Raw genomic sequence first — 22,593 nt, forward strand, 5'->3', positions numbered from 1 at the left:
GACATTCCAAGGTCTTCTCTCAACCCTTCCCTCCACTGACGACAGGATTAGTTCCTCCCAGGGATTATCAGCTACATCCCACATATCAAGCCGATGCCGGAGGACATGTATCCTGCATTCACGCCGGCCAAAGGAGATACCCGTGAGCAGATGAGACCCACAGAGGAGCTGGGGAAGAGACAGGATGGATCCCTCCCCTGACTTAATCTGCCACTTTGTGGGGGAGAAGCCAGGAAAAAAAGAAAAAAAAACCACCAAAAAACCAAACCAAAAAGCCTAATTGTAAGCAGCCCAAAGAGTGCCAAAATGATAAGCACCTCTCCAGGAGAGGCCCAAGAAATCCCCTTCCAGTAAGCGTCCTGACGCAACAGGAATGGTCTCTGGGCTAAACTCTGGCCTGGAGCAGATCAAGGCTCTGACTCAACACCCCACCCTTACGAGCAAGCCTAATTAAGAACATACCCTCCAGCAGCAGGGCGTAGAGGCTGGGAGCCTGGAGGCAGCGTTTCTGGTGCCTGACACCTCCGGCACTGCTGCGGAGAACGTGGCTGCATGGGGCGATGTGCGCCTCCACCAGCAGCCACGTGTGGAAGGGAAATAAAAAGTCCTTTTCAGGAGGAGCTACCCTCCAAGATGGCAAGCACGGCTGCAGGAGCAGCCACAAGAAGGTGCCAAGTACGAACCCGCCGCCTGCTTCACACTGAAAATATTGTTCTCTACTGCTCTCAGTATCTACTATTTGTGTCACTGTTTACCTCCAAGACCTGCAAGAGAGGTCAGATCTCCATCGCGTGAGCACTGCAGTAATAAAAAGTCTCTGTCTGAAGAGCTCGTAGCCTAGTGAAAGGGACGAGCAAAGGCACAGTGCAGGAAATGAGTAAACACAGCAACAGCGAGATGGCTGTGAGTAGCACAACCAGACAGCACCGGCCAAGCAAGCGTTCTCTCTGCTGTAGACTTCTGGTGCACAGACATTCACTGTTCCATACGGAGATGATGTCTAAGACAATCCAAAAAAGGACAACGTGATGGTTTTGTAAGTATATGGAAAATATCTTTCACATGTAGGGACAAAGTCAGGTGGGACACAATCCATCCACCTGCAGATTCCCAAGTTGAAAATACACGCACGTCACACAAACATCCTGATTTAAACAGATAGGGAAGAAAATATTCTTCCTATCACTGTTAAATTTGATCATTTATCTCCGTTATCAGCCTGCCATTTACAGATTAGCTCCCAAATAGCCAATTCATCAGCGCAGGAGCATGCCATTTCTGAAGCGGATCGGAGCACGTTGGCAGCGCGCTCGCTCATTATTCTGCAAGCGCTTTTCGGGTTAAAGCATGAAAGGAGGGGGGGGGGGGCACACGACAGACGGACATCACTGTTCAAAACCAGACACTGCGTAATGCTTGTGATTCAATCACGATCTGTGGCAGCCCCTGTCATCCTGGCTCTCCAGCCTCCCATCGCTCTTCCAGCGTGGCTCTGTTTTCAGCTGAAGCACCATCTACTATTTCAGTCGTGAGCAAAACCTGTTCATTGTACTAAATCACACAGCAGAGTTTTGGGCTCAGCTAGTCTGCTAATTAAAGACTTAAATTCCAAACACACATCTGAAAGCCAGTGTCAAGCAAGGAGACATTTTATTACAATCACTCGTTAATAACCCCTTTGCGGTCTGGTGTTACTAGAGAAATGCACGGTATTCCATATTAACATTGAGTATCAGAAAAACTCCGACAAAGTCTTGCCAACAATAGGAGAATACACTTGAAGTACAATTTTACGGTCACTTCTAGTTAATTTTTTTATCTTTAACAAGTACATTGAATATTGGCCTATGAAACTCCAGATTCCCACCGTGGTGAAGCTCCGTTTCTCCCCAAACGCGGCATTAGGACAGAAAAGCAGGAGTGCTGCAGCTTGGCAAGAGGAGTTGGAGCCACGCAGGGACTACCCTTCTCTTAGTACTAAACCACAACTTCAAAATCCTCCATTTTAGTACGTCGATGTGTCCCACAGGATCAAAAGTAATCACAGCCAGGCTGAACAGTACGATCAAGCCTTTACTCTGTGGCCTACATTTCTGCATTAAATAATAAATACCTGGCACTCCACATAGTTTCCAGTGCATCTCACTGAAATCATTAGTTCCCTTTCCAAGGGGTAACACTCAGGCAGATATTAATAGCCACATCTTCAGAAGCCTTTGCTAATTGTGCTGCTCTCGGTTCGAGGTACTTTTTTGCTAGAGGGAAAGGATTAGTTAGGATTTTTAAGCTTCACAAAATGCTAATGCATATTACAAAGGCACCCTGAGGAACTCTGTTCTAACAAAGGTGTTTAAATCCCATCGTTTATTAACCCCCAAATAATCTGGGAGGGGACGAGCTGAGCAGACCAGCAGGTCAGCAATTCCCGTGTGGAGTCCCACAGAGAGATGCTTCTGCAGGAGGCCAGTCCCAGGCCAGACACACCGCTCCGGCACCTCTCTCCACTGCAGTCTAAAGGATGAACCTTCCCTACCCAGAACTGACGAACGCGAAGGATCTGGACCCAGTCACTTCTGCTGCTGGCACTTACCAGCCGGTCAGCCCCAGGCTCCAGCTTAACTTCAGCACTAACGGGACGGGATGCATCATCTACTGCAGGATCAGGGGGTGATGCTTCACCAAGAACTATCAGCCCCTGGAAGAGAGGGAAGGGAACAGGAATTAACTGCGGGTCCTTTGGTCTCAGCAGGGAAACTGCGCATCCATCGTCCCCCAGAAACTACAACCACTGCACAGCAAGGCTCGCATTCCCACCACAATTTTCAGACGCGATGCCAAACCGAATCCCCTGCTGCCTGGATTTTCCTGACATCGAAGCTGAACTCAGAGGGGGAAGGACAGTGGCTGAAGCCGGATCACATGCCTTCAGCCCCGTTAGCAGCAGAGTTAGCTCCCTCTCGGGCAAAACTGCTGAAAGGCGGCTGCCGTCCCACGTCCCACTTCCCACCCCTTCCCCTCCACCGAGGAGGTTCAGCAAGCCGCACGCCAGCAAAACCAAAGGGAACGTTCTGCTGTAGCACAGAGCAGGAAACGACTACTTTCATAGTATGCAGTGGAACTCACCACCACAGCCAAGCAAACAATTTTGAGCGGGTGCCAAAAATCTACAGTCAAACTTGTTACTCCGAGCAGATTTTTTTCAAAGAAGTGATATTCACAAAATTCAATACAGAAAGAAAAACACTGATAAACAAGCCATTGCCATAAAGCTAGCGGGACAAAGCACAGTGGCAGAGCACTGTGTTATCAAGCTTAACATATGTTGTCCTGTTTACGTTTTACTCTAAGTGAAGCTTACTCTAAAGGCAGGACTGCTTTCTCTCTGAACACCACCAAGTAAAATAAAATCATTGCAATCATGCATATTCTGAGCTATATTACAACAAAGCAGGCTAAAATGTGCAAGGGATTACAGAGCCGGTGGAACCTATCGACCATAAATATAATCCAGGACAAAGACATGCCAGAACAAGTTTGCATTTGGTCAAACAAGGAACTAGGGAAAGGGCTGCTCAGATTAGGAACAGGCAGATCAGTCATCTGAAAACAATTTAGGAGGTTGCACGGTGTGTCACAAGGACGTGAGCCTGGAAGGGAACTTGGACACGTTATCTGGAGAGAGGAGAGAGCTACCAGGCTTCCCTCAAAGTCCACAAAGTCAAATCTTACATGACCGATGCCACAGCACGTGGTCACGGAGGTCGCTCGTAAGGCTGATTTTGTGCCTTGACACAATCTTCTATACAACAGATCAGCGGCTTTCCAGAAAAACAGTGGTAGCCCATAGTTCAGGGATAGTTTAGTTCAGAAATTCCTAAACCAAATACAACTGTAGGTGGCCTCTGACCAGCAATGAGGAAGTAGCTGGCTTCTAAAATAAACATGACGACAGTTTTCTAGAGTCTTCTGACATCCCAGAAGGATGTTTAGCGGATGAGAGGCTGGAAGTCTAAACTCAGTTAAACACTGCTGCGCTTTTCCTCTGCTCTTGAAAGATCCCTCTCCAAAAGCAACCCAGCACATTTCACCACTGCTTCTAGAACCATCCTCGGGCATGCCTCAGCACACAGGTCAGTCATCTCCAGACATCAGGTGTAGGAGACAGTGGACACGAAAAAGGGAGAAACTGGGACTGAATGCAAGGCTGGAACCAAGGAAATCGCTTCCCTCTGACACTCCAGAAAGCACGTGGACTTTCCATTTGCTCAGCGGGAGAGAGAGATGGGGAAGCATGGCCATCACGAACAGAAAGAGCCACCGAGGACTTCTGCCTTCAGTTTGAGGGAAGAGGATGAAGAGCTGCTCCATGCCTCAGGAAGGTGCAGTGATTAGTTCTACATACTGTGGGTATCGGTTTAGAAGCATGTCCTTCCACTGGTGACTCTAAAGCAGAGGCAATGCTTAACACAGCCTTCCCTGTGACAGTCACAGATTTGGGTTTCGTGCCGTCGTACAGAAGCTGCGCTGCCCAAACCTGCCTGCATCCTCTCCCAGCTCCCAGCCCACGGGACAGCATCTGCCTACGGAGGCCTTGTGCTCGCTGCTTTGCCTCTAAGTCTCCATTATTTATACACTTCTGAATAACAGAAAGACATTAGTTAGAAGGGCAGCACCAGATTTCCAGCTCCCTTTCACGAAAGGGAAAGGAACAGCGCTTCTGAGTTATTCCCAAGCCACACAATACTTGTTTTTCACCAGCATTCTCCAAAACAAAGAAAAAAGGAAGGCTCCTTCTAGTATTTATGGGCAAGCTGCTGCTTTTTAACTCCCATTTTTATCACTAATTATGGTATTAATGAAAAGTCAATCATAGAGGTCTCAGAGCCAGATCCCAGATGTCTCACAGTCCCATAATAGTCAGCAGCCCCCCTGCCAGGGGACTAATGGGCCAGAGGAAGGGGACTGACACACTTTAAGGTACATCAGGAAGAGACTGAGGGTCCTAAACAGCCTCGCAGTGGGACAACAGCATCTCTTACGCCCTAAGCCCGACACACCACTGCCGACACAGGAAAACCATGTGAGAGCTGCAAATCCTTCCAGCAAGAGGCTCCTCCTAACTCCCATCCCACCCTTCCCATCCACATTTCTCTTGACTCAGCAGCTCTGGCCAGAGCACAGCCTTCCCCACGGGACGGGCTGCACACAGCAGATCAGAAGCTCCAAGGGAACACAGCGAACTCATCTCGGCTGGCCTGGAACAAGTTGAACCTGGGGCTGCAGAGACAACGTGCAAAACAACCCCGGTTTTAAGGGGTTTTGGTGACTGGATTTCAGCCAGGTCTGCCACTGCACAGAATTCCTGCAGGAGCCCTTCATCTTCATTCACCTCTTATTCCATCTAAGAGTGGAACTCATAAGAGACACAGAAAGAGGGGAAAAAATTGCTGTTTGTTCCTTTCCAAACAGGGAGCACCTGCCACCCACACATGCGGGGAGGTGCAAAGACTCTGCGTGGGGGGAGACCAGCACCACGCCACACCCCACTCCATCTCCAAAAGAGCCCAGAAAGCACACCTGCGTAAAGAAACAAACCCACCTTATTACCTTCATGGACATCCAGTCCTTTAAATTAACTGTACATGCTCTTCAAAACCAACAAAAAAATCAGAGGCACAACAGCCCGCTATTTTTAAGCGCCAGAAAACACAGCACTTTACAACTACCTTTGAACGCACGCTCATGGTTTGCTGTTTTCCTCCACATCTCACCAGGCTCCAACTGAGCCGATCCAAATGTGCTGAAAACACAATTACTGCCGAGACACCCAGGCAGCAGTGTACCTTCAAAACAGGAGGGTATTCTCGACTGCCTGGTCTTTCTCTTGCTATGATCTGAGAAAGCAATGCATCTTATCTTGAAGCGGCACGCTGAAATGTAAACCTGAACATATAAAGGTAATTAACCTAAAAATAGAATAAAATAGAACAGCAACTTTGAATTCCTGCAGCAGCTACATTTTAACCTCCTTAAGGCCAAACAAGCTAAAATTATGTTGATGGAAAAACCAAGGCGTCTCCAAATTCTTTAATTGTTGTCCTTGTACAATTTGAAGCCAAATCCATTCCAGCAAGAGTCTTGTAGCACGGAAACATGCTCCCGCTTCTCCAGTCTCCTGTACTTGTCGCAAGCTGCTTTTACAAATCTGAGCTCTTCACTGGTGAAGACAGAGCATGTTTTACAAGGCATCCCCGAGTTCGGTGACACAAAGACAGCGATGGCTGGGTGCAAGCGGTGATCTCCATGAAGTCCTGTCAGAGAGGTGGGGTATTTGATACTTGCTTTCTTGTTCAGGCACAACAGGCACTATCAAATCCTCAACATCCGAACTCTTCTGTCACTCAGAGTGGCACACTTTATCTTAAATTCACATACCGGGTTATCACAGTTGAGGAGTTTTCATTTGAACACATCAAAAAAGGTGACATCCTGCTTTCCAAAACCTCAGCTGTACTTTTCACCTTGGACAAAACCCTGTGATGCTCTCCTTCCAGACCCCGAGACTGCCACCTTAGACAAAAACATGTGATGCTTGTGGCCATTATCAGGCCATTTCACAAGTCCGTCAAGTTGTCATCATCTGATGAATGCACCGCATCTTCAACTTCATTAATGAGTTGTCTCATTTCTTCCATTACTTAACTTTTAGCATATGAATGTTTAGCTATTGTGTACTTCGAAACCATCTTGCGCGATCGGCTTTCCCAAGGCAGAAAGAAGACGACTCTTTCTGAAACTGGTTCATTAAGGTGACACACAGCCCGCTTCCCAGAAGCTTCTGCTCTGCTCTGGGTAATGTATTCCACTCGATCCCGTGCTCTTCCACCCAGTCATTTATAGCCCTCACTCCTCCATCAGCCTGTTTGTCCACATAGCTGCATAAAAGCTCCTTCTCCCTCCCCTGCCTGGGCTTTCCACCCGCCTGGGAGCCTCTCTCCCTGCCACCCCCAGAGCACCACACATCTTGGGAAAAGCATTTGCCAGACTCCGAATTCCTGAGGATCTGTAAGTTGATGCAATACCATGAGCCTTCTTGCCACAAACTCCAGACATTCCTCCCTCCAAAGCCTGACATTTAACGTGCATGCCTGAACATGTCTCGATAACAATTCCTTCCTCAACCCTTCTCTCTGCTATCCCTCATTCTCCTGCCATTTGAGAGCAAGGCTGAAAAAAAATATAATTCCTTCCACAGAGAAAGGTCAGCACCCAGAAACAGTCTTTTTTTTTTTTTTTTACGATACAGACTCAATTTTAAGCCTGTGCTATGTGACAGCATCGAAGCAAACTTCCTCCACAGTCTCCTCCCTTTCCCAGTAAGTCTCGTTAAGTTGTTCCTTATTCCCACCTTCAGCTACTCCCAAAAAGAAGGACTGGGACGGTTTAAAAATATTTTTTTTTTTCAACTAAAAAACGAGATAGGCTCAAACAATCAGGAACACGCATGCAAAAGCAACAGTTTTGTTCAGTACCCACAGATGAACTTTCAAGTAAGGTATTGCTCTCTTCATGCCACCATACTGAACCAGGGAAAAGAATGACACTCAGTCCACGCCAAGTAGCGTTACAATTAGTCACAACTGTGCAATATGCTTTTTGAGAGATGGCAGGGGGGAAAAAAAGGCATCAAGACTTTGCACACACACCCTCCACTGCATTGGAAAAGAGAGCCATTAGGAGAAAAAGCAAAATCACACGTATCCGAAGGCACTCCTGGTCCTCACCTTATTGGCTCTAATCTGCTTGTAAATGTCCGTTTGCTGCCGGATTCGGTATTCCAGGTCCGAGACGTGGGCTTGGAGCCAATTCCAGCGACTCACGATGGATGCACGGTCTGCTGCCCATCTCCACTCTGCCCTTTGCCTCCTGGAAAAACAGAGAGGGGAAGGGGGGATTAGTTTGAATGTGATTTTAATTACGCAGCCCGTAAAAAACAACTAGCAGAACTGACAGAGAGATCAAAAGCTAGACACTGAATGGCGTGACCGATATCACCTAGCCACCACTAATAATTACCAACCAAACTACTGCCGTGCTATAAAAGCCATGCCTCCACAAAGCAATATTAAAACAACTTTTGGTACGCAGTGATTGAAGTCCTGCCTATGCAAGCGTTAAGATTTTATTCCATGCTTAGCTGAACCAGCAGCTCCAGTCCTACCTGGCCACATCTGCCAGACCCACTTTTCCAAGTCCTGGAGAAAACAAAACTCATCTGCCCTCCCTTCCTTAACGTAACCTCTTTAAAACAAGACCTCTGTCATCAGTCACAAAATACGCCTGAGCACCAGCGTGTACCACGTGGCCACAATTAAAACTCGGTGGCAAGTTTCACAACACACCATCGTTCAGTTTTAAGAGTAACCGCTGTTTGGAGACAGAGCTAGCAGCGCCTTGCACAAACTGCTCCCCTGCAAGGAGGTGTTGCACAGCAAACCTGACTTCTGCATCTGATGGCTTGACCGAGCAAACAAGCCAGCAAGAAACGGCAGAAAATTGCCAAGTGAACAACTCCTCCGGATCTCCAGGGCTCACAGGCGCAAGAGAAGGCAAGTGCGTGTGGGCGCAAGGGGAACCCACACACGCTCTGCAGCTCTTGACTGATTTCCTACCTTCTTTAGCTCTGCTGGGAACACAAAAGTACAGCTCTGCGGGAGCGTTTATAAATATGCTTTCACTAGTGCATGGACTACACCACTGCATTTTACAGTCAACTGTTACAAAAACATCCTTACTCTCTGCTGTCACACTCCAGGGCTGAAAGGAACACAAAGATGGTAAGGTACGTATAAATCCATGGCTCCAACTCTCCCATGTTAAAAGCCGTAATATTATGAAAATATACCCTAAGCATCCTGATTCTGGTGCATAAATATTACGGCTACCCAGAAAGGAAGAGAACCACAATATGGTGCAGAAACAAAGCATCAGCAGAAAGTGTGTGCACAAATCCAGCGCCACTGTGCAAAGCCGCTGCCACATCTGGATGTTTGACAATTAAAAAAAATTAATCTTAAAGCTATTCCCTTCGCCCATCTCCCCCTCCCTCTGGTATTTTTGAACCCAGTGAGAACATGGGGCAGGGGAGCCACAGCCACGTCCAGATTTTTCTTCCAAAAATTTACCCAAGAAGCCTTCTGCTGAGATAAACCCTTTTCGACGCAGAAACCAGTCATTATAGCAAAAGCAGCACATGGTAAATGAGATTTACTACTGAAGCACCCCCAGCTGCAGAGATGGTAAGCAACAGCAATAATCAAGTTCTTAGAAAAATCTACACCTCCTATGCATCTGCCCTTATTTAGGCGTACTGGTGCTGAAAGCACTTGGGGAAAGAAGAAGAAAAAAAAAAAAAAAAAAAAAAGCACCAGGATTATTACAAGTTTCAAACCAACTAATTGAAATACCCTGAAAAGGAGGAGTTGGTTCCTTCAAACTCCAAGCAAAACCCACAAATTTAGAACAAGACACGTTCTCCATATTCTTGCTGGACCTCCCGGCTGCGTGGGCGACGTTGCTTCAGTGCCAGTTCTGATGAGGCCAGATTTCCACCAAAACAGGCTACTGTATCCACTGCCTACAGTCCTCCCAGCCCTCGCCAAGACCATTTTCAAAGCACTTTTAGGAGCGTAAGTCCTTCCCTCTGGAATATTTCCCTTTATAAGGTGTCTGCTCTGTTTTGATCAATGCTGACCTTATGCTTTGTGGAAATTTTAGTATTTATTGTAGACGGATGCCACAGCAAATCTTAATCCTCCATCATTTACAGCGAGGATACAGTCAGCAGAGCCCCAGGTGAAGGCAGCTGAGCGCCGGGGCTGGGTAAGGTCCGACACACCCGAGGAGCGAGGCCGAGGGACCACAGGGTTAATCTGGTGTACAATGGGCTGAGCAGCTGCCAGCACCACCCCAGCACAACCCGATCGATCACGATCACGCCTCTCTAATCCAGCTCTCCGGCCCAGTCACATCTCCTCCCTCTGTTCCAAGAAGGGTAAGACCTTGCAAGCTCCGCACAGGGATCTCCACGCTGAGCCCAAGGGGCAGGCAAGCCCCTCCAGGGCACGGTGGGCAGAGGCGGTGTTTGGGAAGCTGTTTGGGAAGCGGATCTCCCTTATCTCGGAGACACTTCTCTGAGCATCACTGGAAAAGCAGCGCTGCTCTGCCTCAATCATCTGCAAGACTGACGGTGTTTTCATGTCGAAGTTCCCCACAAGACTTTCCAGAACACGTTACTTCTCTGCCAACCAAGTTTCAGTGAAATTCTACCACGTTCTCATTTCAGAAGCTAAGAACGATTCTGCTAGAGAAGAGCTCATCTTTTTTTTTTTTATAGCTGAAAAACTGCAATGGCTGTGTCTGCTTTTACGGCATCTTCAGCATCTGTGGACGCAACAGACTACCTGGACTCCTAGAAAGTTTTGGGCTCCAAGCCAGATCTCAGCAGGTTTCAGTTTGCTCTCTGGGGATCCACGTAGCACCGGGCATTGTTTTTAGAAATAGCAAAAGCTGCTGAGAATATCTCCAAGCTGCCCGCTCCCTTGCTCACCTCAGCAACATTACAAAGCACCTACGCCTGCTGGAACAATCCTGGCCTGCCCCGTTATGTACATCTCATTCTTTTGCTCAGACTACACAGAAATCAAGATTAAGTATCAAAAACAGTTCACACCCATCAAGCGACACAGCAGTGTAAGCAGCAGCAGACCTGCTCCTTCACCTTAAAATCAGGACACGTCCTATCCCAGAAAAACCCACTGGATTTAAACCAAAAATAAACCAAGAACGCGAAACACAGTAACGTATACTTCATCCTCCGACACCCTGCGGCATAGGTGGAGGAGGGGAAGATACATAATGATGGCTCAGCCACACTTTCCAAAACAGTATTGAGCGTAGTGTGGTCCTCTATATTTAGAATTAAGCCTTTTTCAGAGCCTGTTCAACTACACCCTTTGCTGTGATGTGCTGTCAGCAACATACATGTGCTTCCCTCATGTAGATCAGCTTTTGGATAACAAGCTATATGGCTTCTTTAGCTTTAACCTCTGCACGAGAATTTTGCCAGAACAATTATTTTCTTGACTAGCGCTAGAAAGTAGCAACCACGCAAAAATAGAGCATCTGAAGTCACTGCAGTCACCACCAGCAGTCACCTAACACCTCAACCAGACACCTCGCTCTAGGGGGAGGGAAGCATTTCTAAACATTTGGGACTTTTAACGTGACAATTAACAAAAGAGTTTATTGCACTTGTCCAAAACGGGTTTCAGATTAAGCTGAACAGGAAGACTGATGAGAGGGCCAGGTGGCTGCCGAGAGCGGTGCTGCTGCAAGTGGGCTGCATGGCTCCTCTGGAGAGGGGTCTTCTGCTTCCAGAGGCAAAGCTGGCACGGGGAGAAACGCGAGCAGCAGCAAAGCAGTTAAATCCTGCATCCTTCCGAGGGAAACTACTCATCATGCTGCTGCACGGGTGCACTCTGTGTGACCGCAAGCACTTGCTTGAAGAAAATAGGCTACGGAGAATGGCATGGACAGCCTCTCCAGCTGGGACAGGAGGGTAAACCGATGGAACAGCACATAAAATTAATTATTTAGGAGCCTGATGCTTTAAAAAAAGATCAATTTCCCAGGCAGACTCCTTCTCCTCCTGCAGACACTGGTGTGTGCAGGAGAGTGGCCTCAGCAGACGATGCGGCAGAAGCATCATCCCAGCAGCCACCCCGCGCCCGTGTGCACCCAGCTGGCGTGGCACTCAGCTTGACCGACAAGGACAGCGTCCTGCAAACTTAAGCAGATGGTGCTTATTGTAAATAGTGCATGTGTGCAGAATTAGCAGCCTTACGTCTCCTCCTGCGGAGGGAACTCACACATGCCCAGAAGGTGCCCAAGAGGGCCAGGAGGCTGGGACTGAGGACGAAGAACATGCGGGGAGCGGAGCCAAGCCCAGCCCAGCCCAGCCCAGCCCGCAGGGTTATTAAATGCCACGGGAGGCTGCAGGGCTCCACGGGAAGGGGGAGAGGGAAGAACGGGATCCCTCTCCCCATCCATGGCAGAAGAGCTCAAATCCTGCCCTTTGCGCCTGTAGCCTCAAACAGGCGCCGACAGCTCCTGCCCTGTGGTGCCAGGCTCCCAGACTGCTGTGCCCGCCTCCCCAGCAGAAACCCACCGCCTTTAGGGAACCACGCAAAGAAACTTTATCAACATGACAAATTCTCACAGGTAAACACCCCTTCCTAAAAACCAGGAGTTACTCTACAATGACTGCAGGAGGGCAGTGGGGGGCAGGGAATAAATCCCATGTTACATCAGCCCGAGTGCTTGCAATGGGCTCCAGTCCTTTCCGTAGTAAAAAACAGGCAACTGTGGGTTACAATCAGTCATCCTAAATGGCAAAGTCAACGTCAGAAAGCAAACCCCACCAGCCAGGTGCTCCTGCCAGGCAGCAGCATCCCCGTTTCGGATGCGCAAGAGCCAAGGGGACAGCAAGGTGCCCGGGTTCGGCCAGTTCAGAGAGGGAGGTGTGCTCTCCCTGTATGATTTTTTTTTTTTTTTAAAATAAGCAGTACAAATACAGCGCTGTCAATGAACACAGCAACACCTTGGTCGATGCACTTCCATCAGTACGACCTGTGCTCGACCCAGGCCAGCCATGGCAGCACTCGTGGTGCTGTAAAAGCTTTACAAGCTCCACATAGATAAGCCCTCCCTAAGACAACCTCCACCCACGAGCTGTGCTTAAACCAAGCCTACAGATAAAAATCAAGTCAAAGCTGCCCACAAAGCACTCCTGGGTGAAGACGCACAGGGTTATCCCCACTTCCAAGGAACGGCAGGCCCTTCTCCCCCCAGCAGGATTCACGGACCACCTTGCCGGCTGGCTTTGCACCAAGTCCTACCAGGCACACCTTCACCGTGTTCCTCCCGGACCCCAGGGGAGCCGTGCTGCCCCCCTCCACCACGGCACCGGCGGTGAGAAGCCCTTGGTGGCCATCAGTCCATCTTGCCTTCTGCTGAGTCCGTGCAGCTGAACCCCAACAGGGCGGGCAGAGATGGCACCAACAAACGGAGGGAACTGGAGATTAGCGGAATTACTTCTCGCTGGGAGACTGCCCTACTAAGGCCCAGCTGCAAAGCAAACAGATCCACCAGCTGCTGCTAAACCATCCTGATAATGGCACAGAGCAGCACAGAAAAATGAAGTTAAAAGATTTCAGATTGGAAAGTTACAGGCTGAAGGGAAAGCACATATCAGAACCACTTCTAGGAGTCAGCAGTAATGAATGAGAAGCGGCCGCCAGGGTCTGGAGTGAGATTGTTTCTGCCACCCAGAGCACTTCAGCAAACCCAAATCACGTTAAATGAGGAATAACAGGTCATGCTGGAAGAAAAAAGGAGTCGATGCCAGGCAGAGAGAGAAATGTGACACACAGAAACACTGATAAACTTTCTATGCAGCCAAGCAGCCGGTGCAGTGAAACAGCAATGGGAGAGACTCACCGTGAGCCAGAAACGCTTCTGGCACTGAAGCACGAGCCCGCAGTGAAGCCGTGGCACCGGAGGGCAGGGGAGCCGGCACAGCCGGTGGCTTCAAGTCCCCGGCTGTGACACCACCGGCCTCTCCCTCCCAGCACAGACACAGACGAACGCGCTGCGACACCAGGCAGTAAGCTGCAGCTTTTCCCAGGCACTTCCCATGCAATCATACTAGGTGATCTCTGCGGTCCCTTCCAACGCCAACCGTTCTGTGACTCTGTGGCTCCCCTCCTCCACTCATTTCTGGCACGTACCCAGGGGCTTTTCTGTCCCCTGAAATGCTGTCACCTACTGACGCAGAGGCCACTCTATATTTACTCGCCCCTGTCCTATGCAGCTTTTGATGGAAGGAATCACCAAAGATCACCTGGTCTGGTTCAAAGCCTCAGATTTCGAGACCTTCTCCTCAAAGACACACACCCTCAGTCTCTCCCACCTGCCAGATGCAAGCTGGGAAGGTGGTAACTGGTTTACCGTAGGAGGCTCACCATGGCACTGGGACAGAGCCCAGGAGGTACCGTATAGGACATTTCCTGAGTAAGCCAATTAAGTATCTGTCCACCAAATGAGGCTTCAGTACCAGGAATCAGGAGATGCTTGCCAGGTGATGCACAACTGGAGGTCCACTTTGACAATCCTGAATGTGCCATGCTGTGGGGAGAAGGATTTAGGCTCTAACCCCCCCAGCCAAGACAGCTGGGTGAATATTTCACTATCTGAGGGAGAAAAAACTGAGTGGAGTTTGTAAAACAACATCCCATGGAGCTTCCTCTGCAAGACTGTCTGCACTGAGCTGGTTCTTCAGGGAGGTCTCCAGCCTGGTCTACTGTTATGCTATATGGCCAAATTCTCCTTCCCTTGGGTTGGCCGCTCCCACCCCTTGCACTGATGTGCTGGAGTCCCACCCCAGCACACCACAGCCTTTCCCACCAAAGACATGGCCCACCAGGAAAACCTGGATTGTTCTGGAGCCACTGTCCACATTCACCCCTCGCGGGTCTACCAGGCTTCGGATCTGCCAGAGAAGTTGTCAAAAAAGCAGGCTGGGTGCTACTGGTTTGCCACGAACTGTTCCTAACATCCCAGCTGGCTGGCTCTGGATTGGTAACCACCTGATTTTGGCCTCACATGGCCACTTTACACACTTGTCCTCTTCCCAAGGAACCAAGAAAAAACACACATGCAAGATCTCCTCATCAGTTACGCGCATCTCAGACCGCACCAGGCAATTTGCCACTGCAGGAGGCGACAGTCCCACCCCGAATTTTGATTCTGCTCCAAAATCTCTGCACAAGCTGCCCTCCTCTTCCCACCTCTGTACTCAACGCATCCCACCGCTGCCAAAATGCCCAGAGGTGCACTTCGTGCCTTCCTGAGAGCTGCCCAAGTACCAGCACTTGATGCAATCCACTGTTCTTAACTAGAAGAGAGATCTTGCTGCCAGCCAAAGAAAATAAAAGCGGGGCATGCCACCGCTACGTTCCCATTTCCACCTGGGATCTTCAGCAGGGACAAAACCTGCCAACAGACCAGAAAAGCAGTTTCAAGTATGACAGTTTATGACATTCAGCTGTCAACTCTATTAAAGGGCAAGTCATCCATATTAATTCTGCATGTTTTCATTGCATTACCTACCACAAGGCAGCAGCCCCAGGCAAAGTTTAGTAGTGCAAATGCAATGCAATGCTTCGTGTCCGCACTAGTGCAATGCCTACTCCTGAACAATAATGAGATGCCGAGAGAAATCTTATGGTTACATCAACTCCTGTTGATTTACTGGAAACTGAAAAACATTAGCATTAAAATCGGGTTTAAAAGAGTTTCCCATCCCTTTTCTCTGCTCATCTTCTGAGGAGCCCAAACGCCAGTACTGCAAATAAAGTAAAATACTGGGACGTTCGCTGCTAAGAGTCCATGCTAGGGACAGTTTCACCAGTGCTTAGGCACCCTGGAAATTCAGGACATGCCCAAGTGAAAAAGCCATGTGCTCTGCTGATATACAATTCTGACAGCAAAAAATTTAAGTGTCATCCCCCAAGCACCACACAAATGCAACTTTTACAATTCCTCTCATGATCTTTAATTGTGCCTCACTAAAAAAGAAGAGATCTGCACCCAGTTCAGCTGCTATTTTCCAGTTTGCTCCTGTCCCCATATATTCTTCAAGTTCATTCCTCAGACCACCAAGCTTTTATAATTATTTTTTTTTAAGACCAGTACAAAACCAGATCTATGGGTGGAGCAAGAGTTAAACTCTGCCAAACACACACGCATGACAACTCCAAGGGAGGAAGAGAAAACCCCACAAGCGCTCAAGAACAATCTCATTAGTTGATCATAACATTTCTGCCTGCGAAGAAGCCAAAGTGAACAATTTGTTCAGCTGAACACCCGCCCCCACCCTGTGGACAGAAACATCAGCTTCTGAAGGGCTCTTCTATTCACAGCATGTGCTCGGCACTAATCTAAATCTAGTTCAAACCTCAACTCGGTTCATTCATTCCTGTATTCAGAAAAACCGAAGACCTCTAGAGGCTGGGAGTAAAGAGTTATTTCCACTGTTCCTCACTGAAAAACCCCCACTGCTCAGGGGAAATTTGTGAGCACAAATCCTAAGGCATTTTGCTGCTGAGCAGGGCTAAGCAAGGATGCCAGGCTTCTGCCCAAGAGAGAGGGCAGCGCTGGCCGACTGCCAGCAACCCAGGGGCCATGCACAACTTGCATTCAAATAAAGCAGATCACAACTGCCCTCCTTTCTGATGATGAGGAACCATCCAAACCACTCCACTGGCCACAGCATGCAATGCTTTGTCTACAGAGCAACCATCACCCAGAGCAGGATATGAAAGGGTTGTTTTGGCATCTCTAGTTCATTTCTATTAAAAAAGGGGAGGGGAAAAAAAAAAAAGGGGGGGGGGGTGGAGAGAAAGAAAAAAAATGGCCCAGGCCAGCCATTAAAAGATGCTTGAAGTCCTGCATGGAAATCGTGGCAGAACCAGACCGCACAGCCTGTGGCAACACAGCAGAATCCAAATTTCTAATACACCAGTTGCAGAAACGGTGTCCAGCCCATGGCTCAACATCGGTGCTGAGCCGCGGGTCCCAGCAGCCCCTCAGCCCCAGGTGACGCTCCAGACCATCAACCAGAGCTCATGTCTTGCATTCTCCCTTCTTGCTGCTATACCCTCATGGCCACTCTCTCGTGGCAGTTTCTTTCCCCCAGGTATTCCCAAATCCCTTCCTAGAGGAAGGTAAGTGCAGGCCAAGGATCTAAAAAACCCCTTGGACAGGTACAAAACTCAATCCACACACTGACCTACAGATGGGGAAACGAAAGAGGGAAATTAAAAATACCAGAGTGAAAAAGTGAAATAACTGCCAAGGTGAGCTGGGGGGGGGAGAAAGACACCCACCCCAGCAACCTGCTCATTGCACAGAAAAAACCAAAGCTACACCAACCCATCCTCACAGCCCTTCCTGCCTCCAAACAGATTTTACTTTGATTCAGGCCAATTTTAACTACTTTAGAAGCTGTGTAACAGAAATACACTTGAATGCACTCTGAGAAAGAAAGTTTCCTGTGAAATGAAATGTCAGGGTATTATTTATGTTGTTGAAGAGTGTCATCGCCATCTACATACCTCCATATCAGGCTTATCTTAGCAAGATTTACACTTCTGAAGTGCAAACGGTCTCAGAAAGCATTATCAGAAAAGGAACTAAAAACCAAGCCACACTATTAAACTGTCCTTCTTCCCTTAAATGTAATACTTTCAAAAATAATACATGGCACGTAAGAGGAATCCTAGCAAGCAGGCAGGAAACAGGCCAGCAAATTTTACAGACATACACACAGACACATGGAGCAACCAAACTACTCTGTTTCTCAACAGTAAACTGAAAATCATAGTTTTATTTACCTCCTGGTTTTAGCTCGGGGCAACACTGCTGGCTGGTGAAACATCAGCCCCATCACCTGCAGACAGCTGTTAAGTTTGGCTCTCGCACAGCCGTGTGCCACGTTCAGGGTCTGGCTGTGCTGCGGAAATGGAGTTAACATCTGAAATCAGAGCAGCTCAAGACCACCCCCCCGGGAAGTGACACGCCATGCTGCCCCAGGCGTAACACAAGGCACATGGGTTCACGCGCTGATGATGCACTGGGAGCCCACCACCCCCCGGGTCTGGGTCCTGCAGTGGAGCGCCGGCAGCGCCGTGCTGCGCAGCAGCCGTGACTCACGATGTGTCGGTGATGCTGAGTCACTCGCCTCGTCTGTGCTGGCCCTTTCTCAGTCCCATCCACAATCCCAATGGAAACCCACAGACCTCAAGAGGAACAACGCGGCAGCTTTCACCGAAGCCTGGAAAGGGGCATTTCAAAGGCAGAGCAGGTCCCTTGATCGGTTTTGGTTTTACAAGCTGGAAAGTTGCAGTAAACATCTGTTTGGACGGTGACCCTAAAATACTCATTCAGGCCATCAGCAAAAGGACCTGTGGGATTTCAGACACCAGCTCCAAGCAGGGTCTGCACAGACGTCAGTGTGCTCTGCCCACACGACAGCACCTCCACTGCGGCTCCTGCTGCTGCGCCCATCGCACCCACGGCCAAGCCAACAGGAACCAAACCATGGCTGGGTTCCACCCTGTGCCCGCAGGTGTGGGAACAGGTCCCGCGGGACAGAAATCTTTAACACTCCTGTTCCCTGTGCCAACCCAACAGGGTGACACGAGGAGGACACCTTCCCAACAGGGGGACGAGACCCAGGTGCCAAGATGAAGGCAGAGGTCAGGGGGGATGCCTTCCTGGCAGCGCTTCCCATCTCCGCTTGGTCCTGCCCAGCAGGAAAATCCCTGCCCAGCAGATCCCACAGCGGTCTGGACTGTGCCACAGCTGCCTGGGACAGGCGTTTGGGCACCTTCCTACCATTTTTCAGAACTCGCCTTCCTCTGCCTCAGCCGACCCGCAGCAAGCGCCGCAGCCGCTTCTCGCTGCTACCAGGCAAGGAAGTCGAGGCAGAGGCCCCCAAAGGCTCAGTGCTGACCTTCGGCAGGAGGCTCCCGTAAGCAGCCGTAGGTGGAAAACGTGCGCTCCACCTCACCAACCTCCACCCGGCTTCCTTCCCCTAGCGGGTGACTCGTTGGGGACATGGCAGTGGGAGGGCACAGACCCACCTCAGCACCGGAGAGCACTCCAAGCTCTTCTGGGTTTGGGTTTTTTTCTCTCATTACTGATAAGCTTTAAGGCAAAACATTGTGCCGCCTCGCTAGCGTTGCCCTTAGCGCCTCCATCTCACTCCTTCCCAAAGACTGCTGCGGAGAGGGTCCTCCAAAGCGCTCAACTCCCCCAGCCAACCAGCACACACAGATGCAGCTCCAGCCTCTGCTCCTAAAAAGCTCACTGCTCTCCTCCGCTGCCATAGTGCTACCCCCCAGGCTTGCTTATCTTCTTCAGCTATCTCAAGGCATCATCTGTTAAAAAAAAAAAAAAAAAAAAGCGCCCTAATTTTCCATTAAGCCCACAAAGCCCCCCTAATCATAAGGGCTCTGTGATGTGGTGCACCCATTCACGACAGAGAGAGTTCAACAAAATGACCACCATACCCTTATGATTTCACTTTCTGTTGAGTTCATGACCAAGACATGTATTTGGCAGCCCGTCAATCAGCCAGAAGCAAAATCACACGGCCCAGCAGAAGGCTCTGCTCAGACTCAGAACTGGAGTTTAGATTTGTTTGGGGTTTTTTTTCCTCTTTCTTAGTTTTCTGAATGCTTTTAAGATCTTTACTGAAATTCTTCATGCTGGTTGCCAGGGCTAGGTTTGAACTTTTGCGATATTTCAATTTTAAGTGCTCCAGATCTTTATGCTATGACATTTATGCAATGCCCCAAGCATTTATTCAGCTGACTGAAAAACAGCCATTCCAAGCTTTAGCTGCTCTTCAGCCCTTAGCAGCAACAATTGTTCTGTGACAATAGCCTAAAATTCTGAGTTTATTCTTCCAGCTATGCCAATGCAAGTATTTTGGGCCGTGTCTGAATCCTGTTTTGGCACCCACAAACTAGAGAGCAAGGTGTGGGGAGCGAAGGGAAAGGTAGGGGAGCGAGGTGGGGAGAGGAGGTGGGAATCAGAAGAGTGTGGACGTGAAGAGCTGGCTGTTACGCCGGCAAAACTGACGCTCCAGATGCACAGCAGAGCAGCCAGCTGAAAAATACCATGTTTGTAAGACAATTTATTGGACCACTTTTCCAGCATAGCTCTCCACATGCTCATAAGCAACTATGCAGGCACAGCAGCCAGCAGAATAGCTAACACTGCCAATGCGCAGAATTTGCCTGATCATCATCGTACCAGAAAATGCAAGGCAGTTTGTTACCCCCTGCAGCTAAATCCAGGAGCAAGGAGGTAAAGACTATACCATGCATGAAAGGTGTTCATAACAGAACAACGGGAGTTTGCTCCAGCTGCAATGCCCTTTTCAGTTCACTGGCAATTTTTTCCCTAACTCTCTGATTAACATGCCATTCTCAACCACACAAAGTACCAAGATGCCCACCTTTCCCCCCAGAATGCCTAAAATAGGATTGTTCAAGCTCACAACCAGCTTCTTCCAGGATCATAGCCTCCTTTTTGGCCAGTAAGGCCCTTTATCAATATTACAATTTTACTTACGACAGCTTCCTGGGTGGCACAGGACAGCACAGTCGTTACCTTTTTTAGGCCTGTATTTTTCATTAGAGGTTATACTTCTTCCATTAGAAAGTAGAAAGTGGCAGAAGCACTAAGCCAATGGAAATTTTGCCCCCCCCCCCTTTTTTTTTTTTTCCCCCTCCTCTTCACATTAAAGGTGGGATTTCATCAAGAGATTTACAACCTCCCTTTGGCAAACTCGGTAGCTAGGGACCAGTGACTTCTGTTCACTAAGAGGATACGGTACATGGTAACAGAGGCTGTTATCACCATCTTCACTAACACACCATGAGCGCAACCAGCAACAACTACAACAAGCCATTTTCTTTGATTTCTTTAAAGTAAGAGGTCTTGAAATACTTGACAAATTGCACACATTGCTACTCCATCCTAAAACTCTGCCTGCTGCCAAAGCACCAGAGAAGCATGTGCAGGCGGATATACTGGCAAAGACCACAAGCCAAGCTTCCCCCAACACATCCCTGTAGAAAACCGGCATCCTCTCTAGGAAACACTATAAAATAAATAAAAACTGCTGGGACACGCTTTGTCAAAGAACAACTTTTGCTGGGACAACCAGGGCTTGCAGCAGCCATCGACACTTCCCAAGAAGGTACGCTTGAGCAAACAAGGCAATTCACAGCTCCTGGTCTCCTTCAACCAGCAACAAGATACTACCTCACACTGGGCAGCACAGGACGATTTGACTTTTTGGACGGCTGTAAACCAAGCTTCCCTGAAAGTAATGCAGTTAAAACATCAAAGAAGAGAAGAAAGGGGGTGTTCGGTGTCTTAAATTCTTCAAACAAAACTAAGTGTTCAACGGAGAGGAGACAATTACAGCACAAAGTAAACCATTTGAAAAATTTATTACACTTGTTCAACAGCAAAGCCCTTTGTATGTGTGCAAATAGAGTAGTTTGGTGTCAAAGTGGTGTAGCGCTCACTGTAGACCATTAGTGGCACAATCCCTGGGGAAACAAGAATAGAGACTATGCAAATCAGGATCCATTGTTAAAAGGGAAAATTTATTTCACATTCCTGAGCAGCAGTGTTCCTGGAGCATAACAATTGGTGAGGCCCTTCTGCTGAGTACTGCACATTTTTATGCTCCACAGTAAATCAATATTCCATAATACAGAAACTATGTTAAATTATTGCCAGTGTGAGGACAGCAGCTCAGAGCTCCCATTGGTGAACAGCATCAATACAACACCATGTCAGAACAGGACTTATTTGGGACATGCTTTTCATTGTTCAGAAGAGTTTACCAAAGGCAAAATTTATGGAATTATTCTCCAGGACATTTAAACCTTCCAGCTCACACCACAGAGAGAACAGCACCAGCAAAGGCATGATCATGCTGCCCTCAACTTGGTCTAAACAAGTGCAGCTAGTCATCTCTGTTGCAAAGCCTTCCACTCAGGCAGAAAACCAATTTCACAATGAGATATCCAAGAAGAACTAGTTAATTTGAAGTGGAGAACTCCTTGCATCCCCATGTTCCAGCTCTCCTTGCAAGAGGAGATGATGACTCCTTCAGTATTTACCAAAGGACTCACTATAGACTAACATGAGATGCAAACATCTACCAAACTACTTTCAACCAAGCAACTTCTGATCCCCAGCAGTCCAAGCAGGACTGAAGCGAGCAGCCCAACAAATAAAACCTGCTTTCATTTTCCTCCTGGTTCAGCTTGCAGGAGACAAAAGTCCTCCTTTTCTCCCCCATCCACTGCACCTAGTAAGTACCCACAGACAGGAGTGAGTAGCGCCTGATATTCCCGTCTTTCCAGGAATGAAAATGCAGCTTCAGTCTCTTCACTTTTTATTGTGCAGCCGTTAAGACCTAAGGTCGGTCAAAGGGTATGTTGTCATGGATCATAGGAGGGGGGTGGTTTTGTTTAACTCTACAGGTTTTGCAGCCCAAGATCTAAATGAAACTTCAGGATAAGCGATTACACTGAACCAGGCTTCTTCTCTAGGCCTGGGAAACTTCTGCACTACTAAGGTGACCTCGAATCCTCCTTATCTGCTCCGTAACGTCCTGGAGGACAAGGAGAGTGCTTTGCAAACACACGTCTCAAAACGCAGAATGCCAGCGTGAAGTTTCTGTTCATAAATACAGCTCTGAGCACCACAAAATTAAGCTTTGCTCTGTACCTGCAGCACAAAAGCCCTAAACTCTTCACAAAAAAAGTTTTGTTCCAGTCTTTCTCACTGCTCATTAGAGCAAACAGGTTTTTAAGCTCTCACAGACGCAGAAGTCCAGAAAAAACTCATTTGTTTGGACCATGTAGTGACATTAGG

General features: G+C 48.5%; 1 protein-coding gene across 5 annotated transcripts in view; it reads right to left on the reverse strand.

The window, feature by feature from the left end:
- The window catches only part of KANSL1 (KAT8 regulatory NSL complex subunit 1), a 100,367-nt gene that overhangs the window by 22,436 nt on the left and 55,338 nt on the right, over positions 1 to 22,593 (reverse strand). For 4 of the 5 annotated variants that reach the window (XM_040617611.1, XM_040617613.1, XM_040617608.1 and 1 more), the window contains exons 3-4: positions 7,785 to 7,926; positions 2,591 to 2,695 (exon numbers count right to left, since the gene is read on the reverse strand). In XM_040617611.1, coding sequence (XP_040473545.1) covers positions 2,591 to 2,695; positions 7,785 to 7,926 — 247 coding nt within the window. The remainder of the gene's footprint in view (positions 1 to 2,590; positions 2,696 to 7,784; positions 7,927 to 22,593) is intronic. The other variant, XM_040617612.1, reaches the window with a different exon arrangement.

The sequence above is a fragment of the Falco naumanni genome, chromosome 18, assembly GCF_017639655.2.
Source record: "Falco naumanni isolate bFalNau1 chromosome 18, bFalNau1.pat, whole genome shotgun sequence".
Taxonomy (NCBI): Eukaryota; Metazoa; Chordata; class Aves; order Falconiformes; family Falconidae; genus Falco; species Falco naumanni.